Source organism: Poecilia reticulata, linkage group LG21 (assembly GCF_000633615.1).
Source record: "Poecilia reticulata strain Guanapo linkage group LG21, Guppy_female_1.0+MT, whole genome shotgun sequence".
Taxonomy (NCBI): domain Eukaryota; kingdom Metazoa; phylum Chordata; class Actinopteri; order Cyprinodontiformes; family Poeciliidae; genus Poecilia; species Poecilia reticulata.
Genome location: NC_024351.1, coordinates 6,129,688 through 6,152,045, shown reverse-complemented (window position 1 = coordinate 6,152,045; position 22,358 = coordinate 6,129,688). Strand labels below are relative to the sequence as shown.

Below are 22,358 nucleotides of genomic sequence, written 5' to 3'. Positions count from 1 at the left end.
TGCATGGTAACAGCTGTGAGTGTTAATGTTGTGATGCTATTATTGGGTTAGGGGTTAAGATTAGGACTAAGGTTAGGCTTAGGTTTGGGCAAATACTGGTCATGGTAATGGTTAGGTTTATGGTAAAGGTCATGGTTGAGTGATAGAAATGAATGAAAATGAATGGAAGTCAAAGCAAAGAAGATTGAAAGACATACTTTTGTGTGTGTGACATGTGTATGTTATGCAAAATTGTGAAAAATCTAACATTTAAAGGAAGGCATGCAGTTGTTTAGTTCATCCAAGATGTGATTTACTCATACACATTCTTGCAAGCACACGCAAACACACCATCCTTAATTATGTATCCCCCTCTGTATCACAAGAGGCCCCCTTTTGACTTCCTGTCTGTGTGGGAACCACTTGTATCCTCTGTCACACATGAAGTGAGAAGTCTTGTTTTTCTATTTGCCATAAAAAGACAAGGTGATGAACAATAAATGCAACAATCCACCTCCACTGCTCAATGAACACACAGCGTCGCTGTCCCTGGAGAGAAACATTTGGACAAACCTAATTGTCCTTCAAGCTAACATCAGCAGCTGTTTTGCAGCATGCTCTAAAGTGAAATTCATACCAGATTAAGGAAGCAACACAAGCAATATGCAAGCAACACAAATCAGTCATTGAAATAAGTCATGTGAAATGAAGACAAATGTCCAGAGAAACAAATGTAGATAATAATCTTTCTGTAAAAATCGTCATGAAAGCTTTTCTTGCTAACGACAGTAATCAAGGCTTCTACTACAGAAAATCTGGTTGCATTCTATTGCTTTGGCGTGATTTTGACCCATCCCATTGTCTTTCTGAAAAATCCACTCATTTCGCTCTGTGAGGTGGAAGCTCGGCTGGAGACAGCAGCTCCAAGGAGGAGTTGTGGCTGCGATTTGTGGGAGCAAACGTTTAGGCACCTTCAAATAGCGGCTATGGAGGATTCAAGAAATCCTCAAGCGTGCATGAATGAACCAAAGCAACACTCCGAGAGTGTTTTTGATGAGGGTATCCCATGATAACATGATCTAAACAGGGCCACTGCTAACCATTTGTAGTGTCTTTTTGTATTTACATTTATTCATGATTCCAAAAGATTTTCTTCCGTTTACTTTCACCTCATTGCAAATAATTTCATTTATGAACTGATTTTTTTGGATTTATATTATCGACATGTATGTTTAATTTTTAATCAACAGGATGTTGAGAGTACTCATTCTATGATCATGACATCTATTCTGATGAATTTTTTTGCATTTCTCCACAGTGTACTTTCAAAGTTGAAAAGAGCCGTTGAAACTTGGTTTGAAGTGCTCATGCTGTTGGACTCTGCAGCGCTGTAGCTGGAAGCAGGTCTTTGCAGCTGCTCTGCAGGCAAGTTGCTCTGAGGTAAACATGGCTGCGGGAAAGCCCCGTATTATTGTGCTCCGGATGACGTTCCTCACTCTTCCAGTGTTTACTGTGGAAATTACTGCCAACGGCCAGCAAGCAGGTGCTTCCTCAGAAACTCTTTGCTTATCCAAAAGATTTGAAGATTAAATTAATCTCTGAGTGTCAAGCAAGACAGCATAATGTTTCTGTTTTTTTTTCAGGATTCACAACTCCTTTTATTTATTGGTTTTCTTTATGCTTATTTTACCTATTTTTTTTTTTTTTTTTACAAAAAACAAGATCATTCCTCGTAGTTTAATTATATAGTTTTTCAAGCTACTGTTCCTCACTTATGTTTGTAAATGCTTTAAACTCTCATTGTATTTATCTGGTTTTTGTAAAAATAAGCCTGAGTGATGGAGATGTAATAATAAAATGGATTGATCATTGGATGTTTTTTGTTTTTTGTTTTGGCCACTTGGGGGCAGAGCACATCTGACGTAGAGATGTGACATGAATTGGTTCGAGTTGTTTAAATTGCAAATTTTAACTTATTTATAGATCATCTAAAAATTTTGTCTTTCAGCTGGAAACTTCATGACACAACTTGATAATAAGTTCATTATTCTCTCATAATTAACTTTTTTGTCAAATTAACTGTTTCGTCAGAATTGTTGCTGACAAAAGTTGTCTGGACGGCGATCAAATTCTATTTTATCTACCCATATTCATCACAAGCTCCCTGTAACGATACTAATGATAGTTTAATTTTAAAGTTCCAGTCATTTGCATTTATGTATCAGTTTGTCTGAAATGAGACATTTGCGTATCACTTTGCATGCACACCAAATATATGCCACATACATATGTTGTCTGTTAGTGCTGAATTTTTTTTAAATGTCCCTCAGCCTGGTGTCACCGGATATGCGCTATGGGATTGCTTAGAAAGGCATTGTTGGGAACATCACTGTCTAGAGCTTTGTATTTTTAAATCTCACATGTGTCAGATATGCTGACATGATGGGGTTTCATTTATTTGCAACTTTTAATATCTTCAGATGGTCTGGATTTGAATAGGATAAAACTAAACGTTGCTGTTATCGACTCAATGTGAGACTGAACTTGTAAGTGAAATTTAAACAGTCTTCTCAGTAATGTTGATTCTAAACATTTATAGATATTTTACAATGCGAAAATGATATTCTCTCAATCACTGAACCAATGTCTCTGTATGACAAAACTCAGAATCGCTGGTTTGTACAACTTTTCTTCATATTCAGTTTGTCTCTTTTCTTACCAAACAGTGTAAAAAAAGCCAACCCTTTAGATCAGTTCACAGCTGTTACTGTGATCAGATTATTTTTATTTTAAACACCTAGGTTAAGATTAAGTGTTAAATCCAACTCCAACCAGGATCACACTGCCCACTACTGTGTTAACCAGTCAGTCAGACTGACACCAATTATCTGTGTCACATGACCACATGAGACTGTAGCGAGAAACTGTGGGAAGGGCACATACATCAACTCTGTCTGGGCTTCACTGCAGAAAGACAATAAAAGAATTCTCCATTGAGGTCCTGATGCTCTCCTAGTCACTATGCTGCATAAAGATGTTAAATAATGACGCTTATAATATCCTACATAGTCAGAAATAATGATCAGTAAAGTACACTGTTAAGGTCAGTGATAGATTATGTTCATAATTATAATATTAGCTCAATAGGACAAGAAAACAACCATTTACACAAAAGATGCTGTGTGTGATAGATTTTTACCTATGGAAATTTTTTGACTTGGCTTTTAGTAGTAAGTTTTCGTTTGTTTTATTTTGTTTTTTAATACACATTTTTTTCTAAGAATCTAGCATGATATCAGCATTTATGAATGAATCACTTAAAACTGCATAGGAAACATAAAGTCTTTTTTTTTCTTATAGGAGAACGATCATATATCTTTTACAAACGTTAAATTTGTTTTGATGAAAACAAAAATGAACCAAGATGCCACTTTAAGTTTTTATTTTAGAAGATGTTACAGTTTGTGCAGTTTCTGCAGCACACTCAGCAAAAGCTTACTTAAGAAGAATGTACTTTGATACACATCTGCATGGGCTAAGAAACAAAGCAAAAATCATATTATGCATCAAAATAATGAATATTAACTCTCATCCCTGTTATTCACCTGTCATGCAGCCATGGTGAGCCCTGAACCCACACTGTTGTGGGCTAAAAATTACCACATATATAATCATTGTTTTATTGACTAGAAAAATATATGACTTTGTTTTTAATAGAACTTATTTAGACAAAATGTGGTCAAACATATTTTAGTCCTACAAAGAGAATATATTCTGCCACAACAGAATAAATGCACTACAATCTTATACTGTTTATGGAAACTTACTAAATACAGTATATACATTCAAGTATCTCAGATTCTCTTTTCATATTCTCCAAAAAAACAAAAAACAAAGTGCATCCAGTTTATGGTTATCTGAAATTAATAACATAGTAAATCCAAAGTTACAAGAGCAATCTAAACTTTATTGTTATCCTTTGTTGAATTTGAAGATCTAAGGAGTTTTACCTTCACATTTCTGATGAATGAGATCATTTGCAATTTCCAGAATCATATTCATCAAGCAATCAAATCTCTTGATGCTTTTTTTTTTTTTTTTTTTTGTCAACTTATAACTTTTCCAAACTCTTTGACTCGAGGCTTGTAACATCGTCTTGGCCATGCATCTCAGTCTCAGAATCTTCAATATCAGCAAAAGCGCCATCCTCCGACTCAGCTCTCTCTTTCATCAAAGCATCAAGAGGGATTAGCAGTGTTTTCTTGGCAGTTTTCTTGGTTGCATCTAAACTCCCCAGCTTGTCTGCAACAAAAGGCTTCTCTCCATCAGCAGTGTCTTCTTCAGGTTCTGAGTCTTCCTCGGCTTCGTCTTCTCCGTCAGCTGAGTCTCCTAAGCTTCCACTCCAGCCTTCAGCGGGTGTGTCAGAATCTTCGTCTTCCTTTTCAGAATCCTTGACGCTGTCATTCAAAGCAGCTGTTGTGGCATCTTTGTTTTCAGTAAATTGTGGCTCCTTCTCTTCTACAGATTCATCTTCTGCTTCGTCTGCAGATTCTTCACGTGCACACTCTTTTTCACGCTGGTCTTTAGATCTGGATTTTTCTCCACTGTCGCTCTTTGTGATCTCGCTGCCAATCATTTCTACATCACTCACATCTTCACCTGATAGTTTATAATTTTCTTGCCCTTCCGTGACAGCTTCAGAGCAGTCTTCACATTTGGATTCAGAGTCACTTTCATTTTCGACTGATTCAGATTCTTCAAGAGGTGTTGTGTCTTCTTTTCTTTTTTCTTCTTGAAAAACTTCAATGCTCTCTTCCATTTTTCCTGATAATTCAAGTTCTTTGGCCAAGAAAAGTTGTTCAACAGGTTCAGCCTGACTCAAAGACTCACTGTCATCAGTGCGTTCTTGTGGAGTCGTATCTACAACCTCATCTTCAGACTTGGCATCTGAATCCTCTTCTCCTGACTCATCATCATCATCATCATCATCATCATCATCATCATCATCATCATCACCATCTTTAACTGTTGATGTGTCCTCCTGACCTGTGGTTTCACCTTTGCCTGCTCTTAAGTTGTTTGCAGACTTTTCATCATCTATTGCTGAGCTGCTGCCTTCTGCCTCAGATTCATTTTCACTCACAGCTTTGGAGCTCCCTTCGATTGCAGATTCAGGATCAGTGTCTGAGGAAACATCAGACTCTTCGCCACCTGATGTTTGCTCTGGCTCTTTTTCGTTTGCTACAATATAGACCTTGTCGGTTTCATGTTCCGCTTCTGCAGATGAAGTTTCATCATTCGAAGAGGCATCGTTACCCTCTACAGAGTCACTCTTGCTTTTAACCGTATCTTCCTCTTCAGCATCAGTGGCCTCAATACTTTGTTCTTCTTTCTGCTTATCTTCTTTCTCTTCATTCGTCTCATCTTCTGAGTCAGATCCCTGCCTGCTTGTGGTTTCCTCCACTTCATCCTTACCAGATTCATTTTCAGTTGTATCTGCATCAATCTCATCTTCATCTTGGTCGTGTTCAGCTTCACTTGCGAGACCAAGACCGTGCATATGTTTTACTTTACCCGTCTCCTCTTTACAGTCAACCGCTTCTTCCTCTTCTGCTTCTTCAAATGTGTGCACACTTGTACATTCTGCAGTTGCTCCTTCCCCAGTCTGCTCATCTTTTGTCTGATTTTCAGCACATTCAATTGACAATTCACTACTCATGTCATCATTCTCCTCAGCATTGTCGTCGTCATTTGTGGTGCCGTTTATGTCTTCTGCAGAGTCACTCTCACTGGCAGTGCCAGTTTCTTCACCGTCAACTGTTCCTGCTTCTTCATTCTCCGTCCTCTCTGCTATAGCTTCCTCTTCAGCGGTCGCATCCTTTGATTCACCGTTTTGTGCAGGAAAAATCTCTTTACGAGTAGAAATCTCATCTTCGGTGGTTGCTTCTTTACTGTCTTCTTCTGACGATTCGTCTTCTGTTGATGAATCCCCGTTTTCATCTGCAAACTCATCTGCACTGACAGTGGGAAGCTTCTCTTCATCTGTGTCGGTTCCTTCTTCCTCTGCTGAATCTTTCTCGGATTTATGCTCACTTATAGCTGTCTCTGATTCTTCATTTTCATCTTCACTTTTAGTTGAAGAACCCTTACAAACCTCTGCATCCGTAACCTCTTGTGGATTGACCTGCCCTGCTTCATTGGCTTTCTCACGGTCAGATTGATCAGGGCTGGCTGCTATTACAGTTTCATATTCTCCTGAGACTGCAGTTTGTTTTTTAACATCCGTTTCGTCTTCTGTTGTTGCACCCTCGTCTGATTCTCCAGAGGTTTCAGCTACGGCTGCTTCACTCTCATCAGGAGAATCTTTGGAATTGACTGGAGAAATTGTCTCTTCCTGACCAACTGTGCTGTCCTCTTCAAACTCTTCTCGTTCTGATGCTTGAACCTCTGATTCTGCCTCGTCGTTCTTTTTTGTGCCTTCATATCCAACTGCAGAGACTTTTTTTTTCTTCAGTTCTGTTTCACTTGCAACAGAAAGCTCATCGCCAGTTGTTTCTTCTTCTTGTATACTTGATAATTCATTAATTGTGGCCTCCCTTTCATCTTCCCTTTCATCTTCACTTTCATCTTCATCGCTACTGCCACCGGACTCCTCTGCAGCGTTCTGGTCACTGGTGGTACCGGTACCTTCCCCGACTTCCTCCATGTCCGATTTCTGGTCAGTTAAGATTGCCACAGGGGTATGCTCACTCGTGGCTACCGAGGATGTTTCCATAGCTTCTTTTTCATCTTCCGACAAGGTTGCATTAGATCCCACCTCTAAGAAACTCTCCTCATTCTCTTCCTCGCTGGATTTGACATCAGATGTTTGTGCTGCTTTAACCTCAACTGCAGGTTCTTTATCTTCAGTCTCGCTACATTCAATCTCTTCTGATGGCTCATTTTCACTTAAAGTTATAGTTTGTTGTACCACATCAGTTTCTGTTTCACTTTCTTCTTCAGTCTGATCCTTCACCATTTCAGTCATCATTGATTGTTTCTCAGCAGTCATCATTGATTGTTTCTCAGCAGTCATCATTGATTGTTTCTTATTTTTCATGCGAACAATTATTTGCACTGATGGGAGCAACCGCCTCCTCAACTTAACCCAATCCTTTTTTGCATCCTCCTGGGAAGCTTCCAGTTTGGTTGACAATGACGCGTCCACTGAAACATCTTTCTCTGTTTCTTCTTTGCTTTGGACTTCAGTATTGACAAAAGCAGCAGTGTCGCCATTAACTTCATCTGCATGGTTAGGGAACTGTTTAGTAGAAGCGGTGATATATTTAACTGGCATTGCCGCAGTTACTTCTTCATCCTCATCCTCAGAGACGCTGCTCAACATATGTGTATCTTTCTCTGCTGTTTTACTATTCAGATCGAATCCACTTTCTCCACCTGGTGTGATTGCATCATCAGTCACTTCTTCTGAAGCTGTTTCTTCAGCATGTATGGCTCCACTCTCACTTCCTGGTCTTTCAACTCCTGCTTTGCCTGTCTCCTCCTTCTCATTGTCTACAGCAAAAACTTTAACTGATTCTTCAATAGTTGTCGGATCGTCTCGGCAGGCATCGTCTGCTTCCTTTTCATCTGCTGTAAATTCAAAGGTTTCCTCTCCAACTTGTTGCATTTTATTGATTTCTACTTCCTTTATTGCACCAATAATAACTTTTTCAACAAGTGTTTCCGCCGTCATTGTGTCATCGTCATTCCCACAGGGAGCTGCACAATCAATTGTGGTTTTCTCCATCAGAATCTTTTTCAGGTCGTAGTCCATAACAACGGGTGGGGTTCTTCTTACTTCCGTGGAGAGAGGTGGTGTGGAATTAAAGTTTTGCTCCACACATGTTTCACATGGACAGTATTCATCAATATTTTCACCTCGCTGGTCGCTGTATAATGTCCCTGTTGTTGAATCGCTTTTTTCACCTTGTGAATCCATTGACTGTTGGAGCTTGAGCTTCAGCCCCCGTCTTCTTTCTTCTCTTTGTTTACTTGAGGTTCTGGGTGTTGCCTCTGTTGGGGGTCTTGGCAACCCCGCTCTGCCTTGAATTTTCCTCACTTCTCTGTCGATGCTTATTTGAATTTTGTTGTGCACCTCGGTTTTGAGTTCGTCTATCATTGTGTCAAGCTGATCGGTATCTCCGAGGCTCCATCGAACTTTTAACTCTTTCATTGCACCGACATAATGTGTCATAAACTGCTTCTCTATTTTATTTAGCAACGTTAGCACCCAAACGGGATCAAAATCTTGAGACAATTTCTTGGAGAGTTTTTCGGCATTACTGCTGGATTCTCCAGAGCTTTTGTTCGAGGACGATGGCGTTTCAGGTGGTTCTCTCGGACTGTCGTTGCTTCTTATCGTTTCGTCTGTGGCTGGATCCTCCTCTTCCTGGCTTACTTCTTCTATTTCTGGTTTCCACTGGGCATCTGTTTCTTTGTATGTTTTCTCTATTAAACTGTTCTGAGGTTGAGATCCATCAACATTTGCATTGTCGCTGCTCTTCACTCCATCACTACTCTTCCCAGAACCAGTGGATCCACTGTTTACATCCACACCAGAGGATGAGGTGTGATTGTACTCGCCCTCAACAGAATGATGATCGCTAGTATTTTGTACATGCTCCTCTTCTGAGGGATTGGAAAGCCACAGGGACTGAAGAATACTCATTAGCTCCTGATATCTTTCATTCTTTTCATTTGCATTCTTAGGGTCGTGATCTATTAACTGCAACTTTACAAGGCAATCTAAAAGACCTTGAGCTGAGGTACTTAGCTTACGCCCATATACAGGTGAGATTTCTGGTAAACTGTTGCATCTGTCAAGCTTGGGGTTTAAAAGTACTTTCATAACTTGTATGGAAGAGTTGAACTTTGCTGAGTCATCTTCCCTCTGTGTACAGGTATTACCTTCAGTTGGTGTCTCTAAGCAAGTTGGACAGTCATTTTGGACATTGTCCACGTCATTTACCTCTTTTAAATTTTCAGCTTCAGACTCATTCTTCTCAGCATTCTCTGCTGTATCTTTTTCCTCAGCTACAACATTGTCTTTTACTCCATCGCTGTTTTCATTAAGTTCCTCCATTTCATAAAGGACTCTCTCTGTTGGTAAGGTTTTAAGCCATTCATTTACTACTTCGGTGGGGGATGCGTTAGGTAAGATAGATGGAACCAGCTCAAAGTCACCACCATCGTTCTTTTCCTTATGTTTACTGCCTGTATGACTTTTATCAGAGATAGTGTCTGTGGCTTCTACTGAACCATTTACTATCCTGTCAGAAACATGAGATTTGGATTTTCCAGGGGAGGAAGTTTCACAAATCTCTTTATCTGAACAAGACAGGGTTTGTGACAGGTCACTTTCATCTGAGTCTGCGTGGCAAATTACTGGATGTTTATTTAGGCAAATGCCTGGATCTTCTTTACCCTGCTCTCTTGACCTATTGGTCTTAGAACTTCTTTTATCAGCTGGGCCTTCTTTGACTTCTGAAGGAGTCACACTTTCTGTGTTCTCAGAAACCACGCTGGCAGTGGAGACATCTGTTGCATTATTTTTTTTAGACTTAGACGCATGTGAGTGTACACTCAAAGAACTTTGTGACTTTTTTGAACTTTTTGATCCATGAATCTCTGAGGTCCTTGACTTTTTTGAACGCCCTGAAACCTTGGACTTTGACGACGTGGCAGTAGAGGATCTGTCTTCGCTCTCCTCAATCATTAACGAGGGCACTTCAGATCTGCTTAGTGCTTCAGATGGATCAGACTTTGCTGATTTTGTTGACACAGGACTAAATGCTCTCTCTTCCACATATGTAGAACTTTCTTCGGTTGGGACACAAGAATTTTTTGATTTTCGGGATTTTGTTGATATAGGACTCTGTGTTCCCTCAGATTTCTCTGAAGTGTTTCCATCATTATGAGGGTCAGATTCTTCCTTAGGAATATCAGGATCTATTAATTTGCTTGATTTTGCTTCTGACGTTGACTTATTGTCTTCATCCATCCCAGTCTCCTCCCTAGGGATGACGCAAGATCCATTTGACTGTATGGTTCTTGAAGACATGTCAGACTTTATTGACAACACACTGTGAGACCTCTGTGACTGATCTTCTTCTTTGGCTTTTTGTGAATGTGAAGCTTTTGATTTTGTAGAGACAGATGATACATTTGTCTTAAGGGATTTAGCAGAAACAGGACTCAAAGTTCTTATCTCAATGTCACTTTTGTTCTCATCAGCAACATTTTCAGGAGAAATGGCTAACATTTCAGAATTGTTTGATCCGCCATCTGAATGCCTTGATATTGTTGATTTGATTGATGACTTACTTGGTGGACGCTTCATGTCGTCCACACTTATTTCGTCATCTGGTTTATTGGAGATTTGTAACTTAGAAGATTTGGTAGATTTACTGGACTTTGAAGATTTAGCAGATTTTGCTGACGAAGTGCTGGGCGGTCTTTGTATTTTTCCTTCTCCGTTTGAAGTGCCGTCCACTGAAGTAACTTCAGACGGCGTTGTCACTCTTGATGAAGTTTTTACATTTGTTGAGATGTTGCTTGATGACCTTTCATTAGTGTTTTCATCATTGAGAGTAGTGTTCAAAACCTGAGAAGCAGTTGCTGAAATTCTCGAAATGTTTGGTTTTGATGACCTTGTACTTGCAGCTTCCTCAACTGACTCTGTTACTGAGCTAGTAGACATGCAACTCGGCGCTCTCTCTAAGCTCTCTTCTTCGGAGTTTTCTTTACCTAAATCTCCCCCTGTTGATCTCTTGGATTTTGATGAAGATTTTGACTTTGCAGATCTGTCAGACACCCGACTTCCTGCTCTCTCTGCAATGCTGTTACTTTCTGCAACGTAATCTTCATCTGGTATACCATCAGGGTTTGAGCCACTAGATTTCACAGACTTTTCTGACTCTGTGGACAGTGATTTTGCCAGTTCAGCCGACAAAGTGTTGGATGCACTCTCTTTTCTTTTTTCATGTTCATCCACCTCTTCATTAGCCTGACTAAAGACTTTAGAGCCAGTGCTTCTTTCAGATACATGGGAGCAACCTGTTTTAACGGATGTACAGCTTTCAGCTCTGTCTTGCATTGTTTCATCACTGTTGTCTCCACTTGGGGTCTCAATGCTCCGAGCAGCTGCAACATCAGAGCATCTGGATTTTTTTGAACAACCAGAAACCTTTGACTCGGTCAGCTGTGATGACGACGAGTTTCCTTCCTCTTCAGTATCTGAGGCAGTAATTTCCTGTTCATGTTCAGAGGGGACGTTAGAAGTTTTTGATTTTGTAGATGTCCCAGTAACATTTGACATTGCCGATTTTGCAGAATTTACTGATAAATTGCTTGCTGGTCTTTCTACCTGATCGAGACCACATACACATCCCTCTGTTGCAGACATCGCACTCTCTGATCTGTCCTGAGATGTTTTGTTATCCATTCTCTCCCCAGTTTGGTTAGTATCAGAAAAAACGCCAGAGCTATTTGACTTTATAGAAATAACTGAAGCGGGTGAATTTGATCGTGTGATTATCTCTTGAACTGCGATATCACTTGAACATTTCAACGTGCCTGACCTTGCAGAAATATCTGACTTGACAGAATGGATTGACATTGAACTCATTGATCTGCTCTCACTGTGCTCTTCTTGACAGTCATCTTCGTTACCACTTTTAGCACTTAGCTCACAAGTGACAGCAGAGGCTTTTGATTCCTGGGATACTTTGGAGATGTTTGACTTTGCTGATGTCACTGACCTGGCAGACATACTGCTCGGATTTCTGTCTTCATGTTCCCCATCATCTTCTTCTGTTGGGCTTGTATGTTCTTTTACTTTAGGAGATTTCGTCGACGTAGCTGACTTAGCAGTTTTGGATGACAGAACGCTGTTTGTTCTTTCTTGACTTTCTACAGTTTTGCCAGACATTGCATCAGATATATTTGATTTGACAGACTTTGCTGATTTTGCAGACAAAGCACTTGGTGGTCTGTTTGCTGACCTGGCAGATTTTTCAGATATATGTGAGATGACTGATTTAGCCGAGGTGCTGCTTGGTGGTCTTTCGGGATTTTCATGTTCATCATCACACCTTTCACACTCTGATTTTACAGACTGAGCAGACACTACACTAAAGGTGCTTCCTTCACTCTCCCCTTCAACAACTATTACATCAGAATTGTCAGCACTGTTCTCCAAATCGACTTCGTAAACCTTTGACCTTTTGGATGCATTTGATTTCGCTGATCTCCCTGATTTGATTGACAGGTTACTGGACGATCTCTCTGTGCGTTTCTCACAATCCAGACTTGCTGACTTGGTTGATTTATCAGAAACTGATGAATTAATTGATTTGACTGACATGACACTTGTTCTCTCTTCATCTTCACTGCCTGCCTCATCAGGAGGGGCAGGTATTTCAGATGGTACTTCAGAAATATGTTTTAGGTCTGACATCACTGAAGTGTGCGATTTTTCTGTCAAACCACTTGCTGCTCTCTCTTCAGACTTGGTAGAAATTTCTGAGACACTTGACTGGATTGAAATTGTTGACGTTCTGCTTGGTGCTCTTTCTATATTTGCCTCTTTGTCATTTTCAATGTCTGAATTAAAATTGTCTGACCTTTTTGCAACTGGCGCATCAGTGCAATATTTTGATTTATTTGATTTTATAGATGTATTTGATCTAACTGACTGAGGTGATAAAGGTTTGTCTTCACTTCCATTGCCTCTTTCCTCAGAATCTGCAGCCTCATTTTCCAAACAGATTTTGGAAACTTTTAATCTTTTGCTTCCTTTAGAGGCATTCGATTTTGTTGATTTTTCTGATCTGACTGACAAATTGCTTGGGGATCTCTCCACATGTCCGTTATTATTGACCTTATTTTCATCTGCTCGACTACCCAGTCCTTTTGATTTGTTTGATTTGGCAGAGCTTGTTGACCTTTCAGTTTTGGATGACATCACGCTCTCTGCTCTCGCTTGTGCTTCCTCAATGTTACTTTCATCAGGGCACTTTCCTGAAAAAGCCTCAGTAGTACTAGTTTTTACAGAACTTGGTGTTCTTCCTTCAGACTTCGTTGATATTTCCGACACGCATGACTGGATGGATTTGGCTGACATGCTGCTCAGTGATCTTTCCTCACCATGTTTGCATCTCTCTTCTTTGTTGATAAGTGTTCCATCTTCCTCTCCTCTAGCTGACTGCATTGACTTATTTGATTTAGTCGAAACAATTGAGTCAACTGACAGTGATGACACTGATCTGCATTCATTCTCTCCTTCAACAACGCTTTCATCAGGGTAGACAACCTCCAAGCAACCTGCATCAACCTTTGACCGTTTAGAAACTGTTGAAATGTTTGATTTTGTTGATTTTTCTGATCTGGCAGACATGTTACTTGCAGCTCTTTCCACCATTTCTCCGTTATTAGTTATGTTTTCGTGAAGTTCATAATGTTCTGCTGCCTTAGTAGATTTGGCAGATGTAGTTGACCTTACAGTTTCCGTTGACAGTGCACTCAAAGCTCTCTCTTCAGTGGCATTTTCACAATCAGAAATTTCAACAGATGCACATGACTCAACATCACAAACTTTTGATTTGTCTGATAAAACACTACGTGGTCTTTCTGCAGACTTTACAGACCTTTCTGAAACATGTGACCCTTTGCTTGTTGGTCTTTCCTGAAGCAGCTCTTTGTCGTTTTCTTGACTGGAGCTTTTCTCCTGTCGATCATGGATAGAACACTTTGATTTTGTAGAGTCAATGGAAATAGTTGACTTTGTAGATCTGACTGAAAGTACACTCGGAGCTCTCTCTGGAATTGCCTCTTCAGTGGTGTCTTCACCAGGCCTTCTGCTTGAGCATATGTTGGAAGCATTTGATTTGGTAGATTTAGTAGAATGTTTTGATTTTGTGGATGTAGCAGACTTAGCACTTGTTGGTCTCCCTGTTTGTGACTCAACCGATTTGGCTGATGTACAGTTTTCTGCTCTGTTTTCAGGATTCATTTCCTCACTGTCTGGAAGAAATGACTCAGTGGCATCAGCAGCTTGAGTACAAGTAGCACCGTTTGTTCTACCTGATCTTAAAGAGATATTTGACTTAAGTGACTGGACCGACATTGAGCTCACTGATCTCCGCTCAATCTCTTCTCCACTAAATATTCCGTCGGAGGGATTACAACAGCCTTCAGAGCTTTCCTCCTCTACAAATCCTGCAGAAGCATGTGATTTTGAGGATTGAGCAGATGCGGTTGATATATTGCTTGGAGCTCTTTCTCTTTGTTCAGCGTGATCTCCAGGAGTTCCTTCAACAACAGCATCACTTTGCTTTGACAGATTAGATTTTCCTGAAGCTTTAGAGAAGGTCGATTCGGTTGTCACATTTGATTTTGCTGACATAGCACTAGGTCCTCGCTGCTCCTCATCTGCCACGTTGTCTTTATTCAACTTGTCACAGTCTTTCGGGTTACTTGATCTTACTGAAATGTCTGACTTAATGGATTTATCTGACATGCAACTTGATCTCCCCGCAGTAGCATGCAGATCATTTCTTTTACTACACAAATTACCAGAGTGAGTTGTTGAAACTTGAGAGGTTTCTGACTTTAAAGACGCCGCAGAGGTGTGTGACTTGCCAGACTTTACTGACATGACACTCCCTCCTCTTTCAGTTGTCCCGTCATCTCCACAGGAGTTTTGTTCAGTTCCCATCACAGATTTTGACCCAGCTGATGCTTCTGACCCCACACTTGATGCTCTTGCTTCGGAAGTATCTGGTGTTTCTGTGATGTTGCAATAATAATCCTTTGTTTGATTTAATTTGTTTGATTTTGCAGATATGTTTGATTTGACAGACTTTTCGGATTTGACTGACAGTTTGCTTTGTGTTCTCAGTTCACTCTCATCTCCAGTGTTATCATTTTCCGTGATGTCTGCCTTTTTTGTATCATAAATCTCAGGGGTCTTTGATTCTCTGGATTTTGCTGACAAAGCACTGGTCGCTCTCACAGATGCCCTGGATGTTGGAGATACCGAATTGAGTATTGACTTCCCAGAAGCAGCAGATATTAAACTTGATCTTTTTCCCCCTTCAACTTGATTGTCTTCTAGGTTTTCCTCAGTTTTATCTTCTGGAGTCCTTGAACCTTTAGACTTCTCTGATATTGCACTATTGTCCTCGTTTTCTTCAGCTGTAACCTGATTGTCCTCCTCCTCTGATTCTTCTTGTGCTATGTTTTTTAATTCAGCGGACACACTGGATAAAGCAGACAGGGAACTCTGTGTCCTCAGCTCTGAATCATCCTCATCCTCTTCTGGCTGATGTTGCGGTGGTGGTGGTGCCTTTACAGATTTAGTGGACTTAAAGGATTTCACAGATAGGCTACTGGACGTTCTCTCTTTCTTTTCTTTGTCGTCACTGATTTGAAATCCTTCAGTCGAAACATCTGGAACAGCAGAATTGCAGTTTGTTGAGGCATTTGAATTAACTGACATGGCACTTTTGGATCCTCGCCCCACTTCTGAACAGTCGACTTTCTGAATTTCTTCTAATTTAGATGAACTCCAAGCTGCATGTGATTTCACAGACATGCAACTCGATTCAACTTTTTCCATCTGACCTTCTTCTAAATCTCTGGTTGTATTTTTTTCTTTTGGTTCAATCTGAACACCTTCAGATTGTCCACAGTGGCAGATATGAGGAGGTTTTGAAGTTTTTGGCTTGCTACGTTTCTCTGATGTTTTTGATGCTTTGTCTTTTGGGACTTGAGATGGATTTGGAAAAGGCAAACCTGAATCCAGCACTTCACTTCCATTAGCCTCTTTTCTGTCAGGGCTGCTAATTTGGGACAATGACCCATCATCAACATCGCCTGCACATGTAGCAGATCTGGGTTCTTCTTCTTCCTTTTGGTTTGGTTCTTGAGCAGTTTTGAGATCAACGTTCTTTGGAAACTTATATAAACCAGTGGTCTCACCATTGTCCACAGTGGATAGTTTCATATTGCACTTTGGTGAACACGCCTTCCTCTGTATGGTGCAAAACTCCACCATTTCAGCTGCCTCAATGCTTTCCGTAATGCATGTCTCCACCACGTGGTCTGCGAGCTCTTCACTTGATCTCGACATGGTTTGTTTTTCAATCACTGTCTTTCTAGAAACCACTCTACGGGAGGATGCACTTGAACTAGAAGTATGACTGCACCGCCTTGCACCGTGTGCCCCTGGTACCATGGAGGTCTCATAACCCTGGCAGTGACTGCAGCAGTAAGGACAGTGAGGTTTCTCCTTGTGCCCCTGATAGTGCTGAGTGAAATAAGCCTCATCAGCAGACATGATTTCTGATTCTGAACAGTTCACGTCACTAATTTGTGCTACGTTAGGATCGCCGTGGGCTTTGATGTAGTCGTAGGTTCGCCCTGCTGTCTTTTTTACTGTTGTAGACCAGTGTAACGTTTCGTCATTTGGTAGTCTGAAGCATACTTTCATCTCCATGGACAAACTTCCATCTTTATTAACGCGAACCCGTTTTTCTATGTCATCTTCTCTCACACTGTTGCCACTAGGTGGACAGGAATTAACGAAGTCCGGAGAGTCTCTCCCATCTGGTACAGATTTGTCAGATGATACTGAGTGCTTGGTGGCTCTCTTGTCATCTCCCAGGTTTGGGAGAATGATACTTGTCTTTGTGGCGAGTCCTTAATTAATCAAACAGCAGTAGGGAAGAAGCAAAAAATAAAAAATAAAATTAGTGATCTTTTGCATCTGTGGACAATTAACAAAAGTCAGAGAATCGCTTGCTTTTGATGACATGGAATCTAACATGATAAAATGAAAATGTGTCTGGCACTGAAGACAATTCTTTGACCTTTAACTTAACACATATTGGGTCAAGATGTTGTTCTGTGAACAAACAAAAATTGTTTCGCTTACTTTCATTTCCGTCAGTGCGTTCTGCGGGACATGACTTCCCACTCAGCTTCGGAAGTTTACAGCTTGATGTTTTCTCAAAATCCTCCACGACTAATGGGTGAGAAGGCTCCCGTCCCACACAAACGAGAACGCCTGGGCACTGCAGAAGGCTTTGTACGCTGTCAATCTGCAAGAGAAGAGCGTTGTTTAATTTTAAACTTGACAGACAACACCAATTCACTGACTAAATTCGGAGCTCCTTATTGTACACGCTGCCCCCGAGGTGTGTTTAGTAAATTTAGGATGCCATTCCACTTGTTTTCCAAATAATATCACAACCTATTTGATCACGAAAACAAAACCCCCAAATTATTAGAAAATTTAATAAACTGTAATAAAGACATAAACACAGAAGTTGCATCTGTGCAATTAGGTTGTATTTAAGATGTTAACAATATTCATAGGCCTTTTACTTAATACCTAAAATTAGCTTTGAAAACTCAGATTTTCAACACATCTTTAATAGTTTGATAACAAATATCTAGTTTTGCAAGTTAATAAATTAGTTAATCTTAATAATGAAGCTAAATGCTTATTTTCTAATATAACATGACGCTTTTTTCCACAATGCTATATACTATTTGCTATATACCAACTGAGTGCAACTTTCAATTTTTAGCTTCTTAAAGGGAATGTCCAATATAATATTTGAAAGTAGAAGCTGTACAATATCTAGCACATATATAAAACTTCACCAGTTTCCAACTTTATTTCCATGTACGCTTTTCAGCATCAAATACTACCGCCAAGGTTTTATATTGGCAACAGGGAAATGGCAAAAATAAATAAATAAATAAATAAATAAATAAAAACAGGTTGAAGTATTGAATTATTTTCATTTTGCTCATGTATATTTGGTTTTGATGACTTTGCACTTTCAAATTTTAAATCCAGACTCAGAGAAGGGAGATGAATGGCTTCGTCTGTGGTCACACAAAGCCCAGGTGAAGATAATTAATTGCCACCGTGGAAGTCACATTTACGAAACACCTCTGGTATCAAAGCAGCAAAGTTTCAACATTGACCTGTTTCTCCTCGCTCAAAAATAGCTCTGATTCGACAAAGATTAATGGGCTTCTGGGGAGATATCCACAATCTGAATGGCTGTGTGAAGGAATATCCCCGTTTCATTCCCTCATACGCACACACACTAATAATCCCTACCCCACTTGACTCATAAAAGCTACTTAGTTCACGTGATAAATAACACCAATATTTTCTTAAGACACTGGGGTTATTAATGCCACTTATGCCTGACTTGCCACACCAATAACTACCCTCTCTCCTTTTGCATGAGATTTTATTTACATAACAAAATCATAATTTAAGTAAACACTGTCAACTGGATTGGATTACACCCATATCAGGGGAGGATAGTGTTTACTATTTAACAAAGGCTTTGTCTCCAGATTAAGAGCTGTTTTGAATACGTTCCTTAATAATAGCACAAATTATCCTTCTTGGTCAATTCATACGCAGGGAGGATTTTCAAAATCCTTCCTTGATGTAATTAGAAGTATTAAGCACCTGCTTATTGTGTAATTACTTTCTATATTCTTTAGGAGGAAAATAGTACTTAGTTGGATCAAAATATGGTTGTTGTGTAATTTACTGTAAGCTATAACAAGATATTCATCCATTGCCTGAAGTTAAGTGAAAGATGTTATGTGATAATATTTTAGCTTATCTTAAGTGTTCAAACTGGAGATGTTATCCTTTTTGCTTAATGACATATTTTGACATATTCACTAAGCCTTAAAATATAAAAAGTTACATAGGATTACAATGAATGACTTGCGTTGCTCATGCCTTAACCTGTGGATCTGATTAGCATGCAGCTTGGATTTGGATCTGCGCTTGTTCTGTCACTACAGCCCTTAACTTCACTCTAGTTTTCAGTCTTTCTCATAAACATTGTTTTAACATGACATCATTTTTTTCTTTTATTTTTATGACACCAAAACAATGCAAGCAAAATGTATTCCTAGCATAACCACGATCATTAGATTTGTTCATAAACTAAATGAAAGAAAAAAAACTTTCAACAATAAATTCAAGTAAAAGAAAGCTACAATAAAAAGTAAAACTGACTTGGAGTCGCCCTATTTAGTTCATCTTACCTTACAGCCCTCTTGAGTGTACAGCTTCCTGATGTTGTACTGCATGAGTTCAGAAACATCTTCCAAGAACAGACCAAAGCTGTGCAGACCCCTACGGTGCAATATTATGGTCTTCCTAAATGAAGGGTCGCTGTTTTTCACCAGCACAATCGTTTTATCATATCTTTGGTGATGTAGGTGACAGTCATTGGCTGCATGAGTCTCTTCATGTCTGCTTGGCCCACTGAGAACATACCGGTGAGGGTGATGATGATGATATGGTGGGTGTGCATGGTAGAAAGGCAACAGCTGGTTCTCTACATCGTCTAAAGTGTGCGCTTGTCGACATGCCGAGCAAAGACAGTATTCCTGCTCCAGTTCATGATAGGCCGCCATGCCACGCTGCGGTATCTTTGGTAGCCGGGTGGTGTGATGATCTAAAGGCTGAGAGGACTTGTGGGAGCCTTCCCCTCCAACTGCATTGAAGCAGTGGAAGTTGCGCTTGTGATGAGACATTTTGGCGTGTCGCGGCATTGATGACTGGGCCTGAGATGTCAGAAGAGCAGGAGAAGGTGGTGGGACAAACTCTGACGGACGTTTGACATGGTTTTCACAAGCGGCCTAGAGACAGGTGGTCCACAACTTTTCCTCATGACTCCCCTTAACCCAACACTAAAAGAAAGATGAGAAAGTCATGAAAAGCTGGAAGACATGCTTATGAAGACAGAAAGGGGTGAGATATATTAACCTAAACATTTTACATTTGAAAACTAAATGTTATGTCAAGGAGGTAGAATATGGCAGCGTTATAGATGCAGATGTAGATGTGGAGAAGATTAATTTTGAATTTACCACAATCTTCCTGAAAATAAATCACCCAGAAAGTGCAATTGAATATGTCCGAATATGTAAATTTGTAAATTATTTTCTCTTTTTTTTTTTGGTCTAATTTAACCAAATATCTGGTCTATACAGAAATTTTCTCGCAGGAAGATCATTTCTGGACTGTTCGTGCAACCAGGATAATACAACTGTAAGTTTTCATGGAATATTGATAAGGAAAACTTGCAGCATTTTGGGTTCTCTTGTTAAAAATCTGAAATTGCTCTACTAAGAATCTTCCCAAATACAGGGCTGACAACCAGAAAAGTAGAAATTTACCAGACCAGACGTGCACTATGATGATAATGACATCATAAAGTAAACTCCACAGACTACTTTGGTTAGTTTTCAAGCGCAGCAGACTCCCTAATGCCTTGGCTTGCAGTGCTGGCAGATAAAAATAGTCATAATCTACATTTATCTTTCCCATTTTAAGCAGGATGCAAAGGACATGGTTCTTACATAGGGATTGTACTGACTGGTGCGGAGATCAAACGGTAAATGGAGGCACGGATAATGGCTATAAAGCCACAAATAAATCCCCCGAGTGACTTTAAATAACAAGCTTACGTTTGTACAAGCAGTGAAAGTGGACATTACCTTGGTGATTGTCTCCCTTCTCTGACAAAAATAGACTGTTTGCCAGTTTCTCCTGCAACAAAAATACACGGATTACTAACCATAGTCAAAATATCACTAAGCACAATGTATTCCTATTGTGGCAGTACTTAGAGGGTTGAGGACAATTCTGAAGGAATGAAATGCCTTCTTGTCAACAATAAAATGTAAAGCACGAAATTTTGGAAGTGGTAAAATAGGCTAAGCTTGACTGACATTCATAAAGAACTGCTGTGTCTGTCAACCTCTTTTTTTGTATTAGCAACGGTTTATTATAGTAAAAAAAAAAATCCTTGTGGAAAAATGCGGCCAGGAAAAGTCATTTACTGCAATGCCTTTAGATCGTGCTTTCAACGTTTTTATTTGATTTTTTTCACATTTATAGGCAACGCGTGCATTTTATTAAAAATATATCTAGAACAAAAGGCTTATTGTTCTGTTAATTCAGAATTTTAGAAATCATAAATAAAATGTGCCCATTTTTGTTGTCCACAGAATATTCTTTGTCAGATCTTTCAATGCCGCTTCATTACCTACAGTAGAGGATAATCTTTACCATATAAATATTAATATTCGTTGGTAATACAGTCTTGGTGTTCTATGAATTTAACGGGAGTCAAATACTCAAAAAATAAATCTACATATTTCTGAATGATGGTAGAAACAAAAGAGCAGTAACTTATGTATTGCTAAACTAATAAAGTGCCTTCTTCTACTCGCTGAATTAATAATGTAAAAGTTTTCTTTGTCTTTAACTAATAATACACAAGGCTTTGGACCCCTTGATTAATGGGTTATATATCTTAGGCCTTGTGTTGGTCAAAAGGTCTGGGAAAAGTTCGAACCAGCAAAATTAAACTACCATCCTGCAAAAAAAAAAAAAAAAACCTGATAGGAATATCCAAGCAAAGGAGCAGTTCAGCTAAACTATGGTGAATATTAAGAAGAAGAAGAAGAAGAAGAAGAAGAAGAATACTTACATTGCATACACCCATAATCCAGTAAATTATACAAGGCAAAAATGAAATATATTCCCAAAGCTGTAGAAAGTGGGATGGAAGTTCCTAAAGAAACACCGGGAGTGTTGCAAGCATTTGATCCGCAAACCAGTCCAAAAGCTCCCCTGCAGACGTTGGCCTGCCTGCTAATCAGATGCAAGGGACACTAAGGATAGACTGAAAAGCCTTGCTAATCACTCTGAGATTGAACTGAAATCTGCTGAGGCTTTGGACACATGACTTGGACCTTACCGCTGCATAAAGCCAGTTAAACATTTGCTTAGGGATCAAGATGGATGCTCACTAACACATAATGACTAAGCAAATATCTATGTTTTCTGAATGTTTGTTTTCTGCTTTGACGTGCATTTAAAACGGTCTATATACTGGATGCTCTAAAAGTCTTTTTTCACAATCCCTGTCTATGTCATATTGAAATGATCTTCATTTGGGGTGTTGTAACATTCATTATAAACTGTTATATTCTATTCAGATGTCAATTCTACTCTTATTGGCTAAACAAACCAAGAAGCAAAAGATGTTATAGGGGAAAGAGGGCAGTTTTTTAAGGCTATTTCATACATTTATATGGAAAATCAATTGAGGTCATCAGTGAAGCAAACAACCGGTTTATTATTTTTGGGTAGGAAATTTGTCAGTGAGCTAAACATAAACAAGACTTCAAAATTGTATAACTACAACGTCCTATATATTTTCTTACTTTACAGAGTGAGAAATTGTTGATATGCTGTTTAAAAAAATTCT

General features: G+C 39.5%; 1 protein-coding gene, 1 non-coding gene and 1 pseudogene across 2 annotated transcripts; 1 reads left to right on the top strand and 2 right to left on the bottom strand.

Annotated features, from left to right (window-relative positions):
• Positions 1-4,090: 4,090 nt before the first annotated feature.
• On the bottom strand, positions 4,091-6,177 carry LOC108165755 (protein starmaker-like). Its single transcript, XM_017302116.1, has 3 exons — positions 6,149-6,177; positions 5,026-6,107; positions 4,091-4,638 (listed from the first exon to the last, which is right to left on the bottom strand). The coding sequence occupies exons 1-3, from the start codon at positions 6,175-6,177 to the stop codon at positions 4,091-4,093; spliced, it is 1,659 nt and encodes a 552-aa protein (XP_017157605.1).
• A 248-nt stretch (positions 6,178-6,425) lies between these two features.
• LOC108165754 (uncharacterized) lies at positions 6,426-14,088 on the top strand (annotated as a pseudogene).
• A 2,721-nt stretch (positions 14,089-16,809) lies between these two features.
• On the bottom strand, positions 16,810-22,358 carry LOC103457626 (uncharacterized). The gene is made up of 4 exons (XR_001776088.1): positions 21,576-22,358; positions 20,578-20,629; positions 19,117-19,767; positions 16,810-17,123 (listed from the first exon to the last, which is right to left on the bottom strand). It is a non-coding gene; the product is annotated as an uncharacterized LOC103457626 (transcript).